The sequence below is a fragment of the Pristiophorus japonicus genome, chromosome 14 (assembly GCF_044704955.1).
Source record: "Pristiophorus japonicus isolate sPriJap1 chromosome 14, sPriJap1.hap1, whole genome shotgun sequence".
Lineage (NCBI taxonomy): Eukaryota > Metazoa > Chordata > Chondrichthyes > Pristiophoridae > Pristiophorus > Pristiophorus japonicus.
This window is the reverse complement of record NC_091990.1, coordinates 10,116,466-10,125,956: the sequence shown is the minus strand read 5'-3', so window position 1 is coordinate 10,125,956 and position 9,491 is coordinate 10,116,466. Positions and strand designations below refer to the sequence as shown.

Here is a 9,491-nt window from a genome sequence, read left to right as displayed (position 1 = left end):
GCTGTGGAAGGCGATCGGAAGGCATCGCAAGACTGCACTATGCCTCAAATGTAACCAGTGGGGTTGTGGGGAGGGAGGTTCCCGATCACTGCGCCGGCTCAGACCTGGGTGTGGTCCATACAGACCTGTGGGGAGAGAGAACAAAGAACCTTGTCCTGCCTGCCTGCCGTTTTGAGCTTCTTGCTAAGGTAAAATTTAAGCATGAGGGCAATACTGACAATGCCATACTTTGTGCAAGCCTTTTGCATGATGGTACTGCAGAGGAAACAATTGATTCGATGTCATCGCATGAGGAACCTCAGAGTCTGTACGGTGATGGGCAGGAGGCCTTACCCATGTCTGATATATCGAGACAGGCGTTCGTACCTGCACCTGAGTGATGCAGACTGTGTCAGAAGGTTACGTTTCCTCAAAGAAGGTGTAACTGAGATCTGTGAGTTGGTGAAAGCAGACCTGCAACCTAGAAGTGTCAGGAGGACTGCTTTGTCAGTTAAAGTGAAGGTAACAGCTGCACTTTCATTCTATTGCTCCGGATCGTTTCAAGCTACAACTGGGGATGTGTGCATCATTTCTCAACATGCAACACATGTCTGCATTCGGCAGGTGACTGCTGCACTATATGCCCAGAGGAATGACAACATAAAGTTCCCCATGGCTGCCCAGGCAATGCGTGACAGGGCTGTGGGTTTCTCCAGGAGTGCTGGCTTCCCAAGGGTACAGGGCTGCATTGATTGTACCCACATCGCCTTGCAAGCACCTTTGGAGGATTCCGAGATGTACAGGAACAGAAAAGACTTCGACTCTGTTAATAGAAAGATAGAAAATAGGTGCAGGAGTTAATGTGCAGCTCATGTGTGACGACATGCCAGTTGATGCAAGGTACCCTGGGAGCACCCATGATGCATTCATCCTATGTGAGAGCACTATATCTGCCATGTTTCAGCAGCAGCCAGAAGGGCAGAGTTGGCTACTGGGAGACAAAGGGTATGGCCTCGTCACCTGGCTCATGACGCCTCTACACGTAACCCGGATGGAAGCTGACCATCAATACAACATGTCACACATTACGAGGCGCAGCATAATAGAGAGGACCATTGGCATCTTGAAACAGCGTTTCCGATGCCTGGACCATTCCGGTGGTTACTTGCTGTACTCCCCTGAGACTGTCGGTCAGTTCACTGTTGTATGCTGCATGCTGCATAACTCAGCCATCATGAGGCAGCAGCAGATGGTAGTAGAAGACCCACCTGAGGTGAGATTAGCTGATGATAATGATGAGGAACATGCAGATGACGAGGAGGAGGAGGAGGAGGATGAGGACGAGGAAGCCATGCAACTACCTGAACCCGGAGCACGACGGCGGAGGAGGGCGGGCCCTCGTGTCCCTTTGCTCGAGCCTTGCGCCAGCAGCTCATCCATGAACGCTTTGCTGCCTGAAGGCTCAGCGGCAACTATTCCAAATGTTTACTGTTTGGACCTGTTCTGTAATGTTGTGTTGTGTTGTGCTGAAACAAATAATGGAAATGATTCTTCTTTACTTCAAAAAGTTGTGTTAATAATCGAACAAATAATGGAAATAATTCTTCTTGAGTTCCAAAAGTTGTGTTAATATGTAAAAGATTCAGTTATAATTTAAAATATATTTTATTCAAAAGTAACAAATATTTGTTTGTACTGAACTTAACTTTAATAAACATATTCTTGGATCAAACATTAAAGTTTTTACTTAAGATCACTTAAAAACTTTAAGATCACTTATTAACTTTTAAACTTGTAAATTTACATAACTTACAAAAAACTTTTAATTTGAGAAGAACAGGTACAACAGTAACAACAATAATAATAATATCAGCAAAGAAAGGCTGCACCCATCTCTCCGCCACCTTATTCTAAGACCATCCGCTGCGCTTGGTCTTGTTGACTCCACCCCTGCCTGCAGGCGGTGGCGCTGTGTTTCTCGGGTTGGTACCAAGCTTAGTCTTTCTAACATCTCGGGTAATGCGCACCTGTTGATGGGAGGGGGGGGGGGCAGGTGGTAATGTGGTGGGCCCGGCCTGGGGCTCTTCAGAGGCTGGTCTGGGGATTGGAGTGGGAGTGGCAGTTGATTCTGTCAATGGGCGCGGGTTCTGGGCGTGTTCCCGTATTGCAGCAGCTAACTCCAACATTCCTCCCTTCATGTTCACTGACAGTATCTCACCTATGGCTCCATGGTGTAATGGTTAGCACTCTGGACTCTGAATCCAGCAATCTGAGTTCAAATCTCCGTGGAACCTTGCTTTGATCAGCCATGATCTTATTGAATGGCGGAGGAGGCTTGAGGGGCCAAGTAGCCTACTCCTACTCCTATTTCTTACCTGTGACATGCCCTCCCTCATGTTGAGGAAAAGTATATCAACTACCTGTGACATTCCCTCCCTCATGTGCACCGACATTGTATTCGCTGCCTGAGACATTCCCTCCCTCATGTTCCCGGACAGTGTTCCCATTTCTCGTGAGAATATTGTTACTTCTCCTGACAGTCCTGATACCCCATCACCCACCCCATTGATGGTGTCCAGGAGTGATCGGGTAAGGTCAATGATCTCCACACTCATTGCCATCATGTGAGCCACATCTGTTTGATCCTGCACCTCAGGGGAGCTCTCCTTCCCCTCCTTACCCTGGGTGTGCCTCGCTGCATCCCACTGGGACCCGCAGCCTGAGACGATGGGGCCCTGGGTATGGCTCGCTGCACACCACTGGAATCCCCAGCCTCGGACAGTAGGAAACCATGGAATGTCCACCAACACTCAAACCACTCAGGGAAGGGGCTGGCACCTCAATGGGTGGCACCTGCACCTCCTCCAAAGTCAGTAAAACAGTGGGGGCATTATCTATCCCCTCCCACTCACCCTCACCCCCATGCTCTTGGTCTGGAAGGTGGGGTTGGAAGATGGTCTCCTCTTCAGACTCTTCCTTGTCTGAATCTTCTTCTGCATTGGCAGGGTTGGCCTCAAGTTTTGCAAAATATAACAGAACAGACAAATGGTGAGCAGCAGAAGAGGGGACAGGGTGGCCTAAGTAGGCATGCACAGCACAGGCAGCAGGCTGATTTGAAGGACCTCGATGAATGATAGCACATTGCATCAACCAAAGCGTAGCTGACGGAGATATCCCCATGAACTGAAGCATGGCTAGCCCGCAGTACTTAACATTCAGCAAAGCCAAACTGTGGAATTAGCAGGAGTTACCCTCTCTTTCGAGTGTGGGCCCAGCTTGTGTAGTGGTGGTTGCTTTTCTCCAGGCAGGACCCATCAAAGCAGTGACCCTCTCTTCCATGTGTGTCAGTGGCTGTAGATTTGCCGGGCCTCCTCCTGTTCGAGTTCTTTCTCGTTTGTTGTGTGCCACTTCCCTCTACAAAGATGAAAATATAACTTTTTAGAGAGGGTATCTTTCTGCTGGGTGAGACATATACAAATAGTCGTATTTGCAATTGCAATTCCATTGAAAAATGAAACTTAACCAAGGGTCCTGCCACTTCTTTTCTCACTGGCCTCCAGACCTCGGGGTGGTCACCCTTGCACAGTAATCTTCTGCAAGTTGGTTCCAGCGTTTCTTCATTTCTTTGGGTGGAACTTTTATATGACCTCTGCTGGTGTCCAACTCCTGTCATCTGCCCTCAATCATAGTAACTAGTGCCTCCACTTCATCCTGTGAGAAATTCTTGGTCCTGGTGCCGCGTTGCATTTTATATTGCAGCTTCGATTTTTCCAATGATAATTACAGTTCTCACACAACATTCAATGTTCTCACGCACACAAATGGCTCTTTAAAAAGGGCCGATTGCAGACCGGGAGCTGTACTGGGCATGTGCGCCCATCGGAATCGCGTCAAAAACGTCCTTTTTTCCCCGCGCATGCGCAGAAGAGACGGTATTGTTTATTCGGTGCCGATAGTAGGCTCCACCCCCCCAGAGGCTACTGGGCAGGCTGTCCGGCTCCAATTTTGAAAAATACAGTGTGGAAACTTAGCACAATTATTTTTTGGAGTAGCTGTCGCCTAGAAAAACGGGCGTAACTCTGGCAATGCACCAAAAAATGGCTTTGGGCAAAATTGAGCCCAAAGGGAGGGGCAAGGCCATGGAGGGATTTGAAAACAAGGATGAGAATTTTAAAATCGAGGCGTTCCTTAACCGGGAGCCAATGTAGGTCAGCGAGCACAGGGGGGGATAATGGGTGAACGGGACTTGGTGCGAGTTAGGACACGGGCAGCAGAGTTTTGGGTGACCTCAAGTTCGTGGAGGGTAGAACGTGGGAGGCCAGCCAGGATGACTCTGCTTGACGTATGATACAATACTGCTGAAGGTCTTTGTCACAAACGCTTGTATATCCTCTATTATTTCCAGGTGACATAACCAAGGTCAAAGGAAAAAAAAGGAGGATCTGCCATAAATTGCAAGGATTTGACTCATTTCAGCGTCAGCCAGACCTCCATGTATGAGCTAAAAACACAAGAAAGTGCTGTGGCTCTATCTCAACCGTCTGCCTGAATCTGAACCTCCACAGTGAGACATTAAACCGAGACCCCGTCTGCTCTCTCAGGTGTATGTAAAAGATCCCATGGCACTATTTCAAAGAAGTAGGTTCTTATGTTCTAAGAGCAGGGGAGTTCTCCCCGGTGTCCTGACCAATATTTATCCCTCAATCAACATAACAAAAAACAGATTATCTGGGTCATTATCACATTGCTGATTGTGGGACCTTGCTGTGCGCAAATTGGCTGCCGCGTTTCCCACATTGCAACAGAAAAACTTGCTTTTATATAGCGCCTTTCTCAACCACCGGATGTCTCAAAGCGCTTTACAGCCAATGAAGTACATTTGGAGTGTAGTCACTGTTGTAATGTAGGAAGTGCGGCAGCCAACCTGTGCACAGCAAGCTCCCACACACAGCAATGTGATAATGACCAGATAATCTGTTTTTTATTATGTTGATTGAGGGATAAATATTGTCCAGGACACCGGGGATAACTCCCCTGCTCTTCTTCAAAATAGTGCCATGGGATCTTTTACATCCACCTGAGAGGGCAGACGGGACCTCGATTTAACGTCTCAGCCGAAGGACGGCACCTCCGACAGTGCAGCTGGAGTGTCAGTTTAGATTTTTGTGCTCAAGTGTCTGGAGTGGGACTTGAACCCACAACCTTCTGACTCAGAGGCAAGAGTGCTACCCACTGAGTGACTACACTTCTGCTGATGTGCAACGGCCACCACATGTTAAAAAAATCCACGCACAGGCAGCTTCCACCCTCCAACATGTAGTTCGGGACCTGGAATATTAGGTCCTTCATTGAACACCTGTGAACTCATCCCTTTTTGGCGTGGAAGCAAGTCATCCTCGATACGGGGGACTGCCTAAAAAGAAGACACTTCAAAACAGTACTTCATTGGCTCGAAAGCACTTTGGGCATCCTGAGGTTGTGAAAGGTGCTATATAAATACAAGTTTGTCTTTGCAGGCCACATCGTTCGCATTGCAGACATGAGACTCCCAAAGCAAGCCCTCTACTCGGAACTCCTTCACGGCAAACGAGCCAAAGGTGGGCAGAGCAAACGTTACAGGGACACCCTCAAAGCCTCCCTGATAAAGTGCAACATCCCCACCGACACCTGGGAATCCCTGGCCCAAAGGTCTCCCTAAGTGGAGGAAGTGCATCCGGGAGGGCGCTGAGCACCTCGAGTCTCATCGCTGAGAGCATGCAGAAATCAAGCGCAGGCAGCGGAAAGAGCGTGCGGCAAACCAGTCCCACCCTCCCTTACCCTCAACGACTATCTGTCCCACCTGTGACAGGGACTGTGGCTCTCATATTGGACTATTCAGCCACCTAAGGACTCATTCTAAGAGTGGAAGCAAGTCTTCCTCGATTCCAAGGGACTGCCTATGATGATGATATAAAAGCAAGTCTGTCTTTCTTTGGATCATGTGTAACATTTTGATTTGATGGTTGCACTTCCCAGATTTGAGTGTTGCTGATTTCTGTCCTGGTGACACTTGGTGGGGTTAGATGGGGGGGCGGGGGGGGGGGGTGGTGTGATGATGGTACCCAGTGCCATCTCCCTTGGCTCTTTTCCAATTGGCCCAGCCCCTAGTGCTGTGTTTGTTCTTGGCCGTGATAACTGATCCATCGATTTCTACTCGCCCTCCCCAACTCCCCTGCCAATGTGAAGTGTTGAGCTGCAGCCCGGTGATTGGGCTGGGTTGGGGAGGTGGGGCGGGGTCTGAGAGTGATGTAATTGACCAAGGGGAGGGGGGGAAGCAGGGGCCACGCCTCTGCTGCTCGGTGATTGGCGCGGATCAGACGGCCGAGGCAGCGTGCCGATTGGCTGGCAGCGACGCCCATCACAAAGGGGCCACTGTATCGCCGGCCGGAGTGTGGGAGAGAGAAATTGCCGCAGGAATTGATAAGGCGATGAGCTGCGGGGCGGCTGCAGCGGACGCGGGGCTCGCTGCGATCCTTTGCACCCCCAATTATTTCGTTCGGAAAGTTGCATGATTTATTCTGTCCCCTCTCTCTCTCGCTGTTCCCCCCGGCCCCCCGTCTGTTTTTCTTTTGTTATTTTGGTTGCGCGAAAAAAATGGTGCAACACACAAAGAGCTCGGAGAGCAGGAGGGAGGCGGCAGACAGCGGGATCAGTGACATGAGCGCTGCCTCCAGCCCCAACCCCGGCTTCTCGGGCGGCAGCCCCAGCCCCGGCCCCGGGGAGGCGGCGGCCGCCTGGAGCGTCAAAAGCGAGGAGGAGGCGGCGGCGGCGGTAGTAGCGCCGGCGGCGGCGGGAGGCGGCTGTAGCCGCGACCCGGACTGGTGCCGGACCCCCACCGGACACATCAAGAGGCCGATGAACGCCTTCATGGTGTGGTCGCAGATCGAGAGGAAGAAGATCATGGAGCAGGCGCCCGACATGCACAACGCCGAGATCTCTAAGCGCCTGGGCAAAAAGTGGAAGATGCTGCGGGAGGGCGAGAAGACCCCGTTCATCCGGGAGGCGGAGAGGCTGAGGCTCAAGCATATGGCGGACTACCCCGACTACAAGTACCGGCCCAGGAAGAAGGTGCGCTCGGATTCCGCCGCCGCGCAAGAGGAGCGCAGCTCCAAGAAGGAGCCGAAGCCCTTCAAGAAGCACAGCCGGGGCCAGAAGGCGAAGATGCACCTGGAGCGGTGCAAGGGCAAGCGGGCCAAGCTGGCCAGCAAGGTGGACCTGGACTGGGAGCCCGGCAGTCCCTCCACCTCCACCTCCAACGACAGCGACGGCTCCTGCACCGAGATGCTGGGCTCTTGCCCCAAGAGCCAGAAGATGCCCTCGCCCGATCCCAAGCGCAGCGCCCAGCTGACGGCCGCCGGCTGCATGCACAGCCGCTCGGTGCCCGGCCGGCCCCCCGAGGACGAGCCGTCGCCCTCTGACCACCAGCTGCTGCTCTTCGACCTGAGCCTGAACGTGGCGGCGGCCGCCGAGCTGCTCGACCTGGGGGGCGGCGCCGCCCAGCTCTCGTTGGACAAGGACACCGACTCGCTGGCCGGAGGCAGCAGCCCCGTCTCTCACTTTGAATTTCCCGATTACGGGACCCCAGAAGTGCGGAAAATGATCTCTGGAGACTGGCTGGAAATCGAATCCAACATTTCCTATTAGATTTGCAGAGAGGGGGGGGAAAAGAAAAATCCAGTGGGAGGGGGGGGGGGGGGTGGGGGGGGGGAGGGTGGAGATGCGACCTCTCGAACGCTGGGATATTTTAAATTTTAAAACAACTAAAAAAAGGACCAGCCGAATATATATTATATTGGATGCAAAATGTTCTCTCTCTTGGGGAGGAATCTCACCTCCACCCTCCCTCCCCCTTTTTTTAAAATAATCAACCTGTCCTCTGGCAAGTGGAGATGATCTTATCAGGGTTCTTTCAGAGAAGCGGTGGTTGCAAACTGTAACGAGCACAATTAGACATGGAACTAGAGAAGTTGCTCATTTTAGTGAGTGATTACAAACGGGGGGTGGGGGGCAGGATGCTATTCATGACTGTGGGGAGGGGGTGGGGGGAGACAGAACAATATCTCAATCCGGATTCTTCAGGGGGTGGGTGGGTGGGTCAAGAAAGAAATTATGTTTAAAAAAAAAAATGGTTGAATCGTGAGTGATAAAAAGATGGTCCCAGATATGTTCTTGCTGGCGCGGGGGACGGGGGGGGGAAACATAAGTCTAGGGTAACAAGGTTACAACTGTAGTATCATGTGGTGTGTGCAGTGATTATGGAAAAAAAAGAGCGATAATTACTCATTGTGGTTCTAGTTTAACGAGTTGGTGTCATGTTGGTGATTTCTGCCCGCTCACACTACACATGTGGATTCATGGTGGAGTGCATTGCTCTCTACCCAGATCAGAAGTGAATTTACAGTGGGAGTTGGAGTGGTTATTATAGTATTGGCCTTGCCATTAGCCTGTTTTAGGAAGGAACTAATAAGGTATTGATTATAAACTGATTTTTCTTTAATATTATATATATATATATATATATATATATATGTCTTTGAGACAAGCTGGTTACTATATGAAAATGTGCAGGAGGACTGAGTAACTATAAGCACGAAAGACTTGTTTCAAACATCTCTAAAGGGTTTGTGGATTTACAAGAATGAGGCTGGTTGGTAATAAGGATATTACAATATGGATACAGTTAATGTGGAACTTTTAGTGAAAACGTAGATGATGTTGAGGAAGAAATAGAGTTTTATTGTGCCAATTTATTACAGTATATCTATTATGACAGGGATGATTCTGGAGAATTTAAATTAAAATGTTGTGGTGTATCAGTACCTCAATAAATCATCACAGCATTCTTAGCTAGCAGAAAAGTTAAGTGATTGCTGGGAGCTGAATGGCACACAACTTAGGTTTCTGCATTTGCGTAAAGACGAACATTTAAGGATCATATGTACTGTGGTCTGGCAGTTCGTCTCAATGGGCTTTAGATCATTGTACAAAACTACTGTGAATTTGAAACCCTAATGATTAGTCTCCGCTTCTTACCGCTCAGGACTATAGAATTCAGAGAATAGGTATGCTACCCTCAGGGTTTCTCTGAGCTTTTATGGTTAAGCTTGCTGTTGAGGCAATGCTGCCGATCGCAATAGCATTCCTTCAGGTTCTTGTCGTGTCTGACTCTATGGTTGGTCGTCAAGCATTCGTCTTGGATTCTAAGTTAAAGGTTTACAGGGAGGTCTTACAAAAGGAAGTGTAATTTCCTGTATTATGCACAGTGCAAAATCAATCCAGTACAGTTTTGTGGTACTGAAAATGCTCATCGCCCAGCATTAATCCACTATCCACTCGTTAAAGCATTTAGTAGAGAACATTGTGCTGAAGTACGTGGTTTTTTTTTTTGTTGGAGGATGTGTATGTAGATCTTCATCATCATCATCAATCAGAAAGGGAGGGGCAATTTTTGTTTCATATGTAATCGTTATAGC

At 49.6% G+C, this 9,491-nt stretch overlaps 1 protein-coding gene across 1 annotated transcript; it reads left to right on the top strand.

Annotated features, from left to right (window-relative positions):
• Positions 1-6,612: 6,612 nt before the first annotated feature.
• On the top strand, positions 6,613-7,662 carry LOC139279280 (transcription factor Sox-12-like). The gene has a single exon (XM_070898411.1). It carries the CDS (start codon positions 6,613-6,615, stop codon positions 7,660-7,662), a length of 1,050 nt encoding a protein of 349 aa, XP_070754512.1.
• Positions 7,663-9,491: the final 1,829 nt, after the last annotated feature.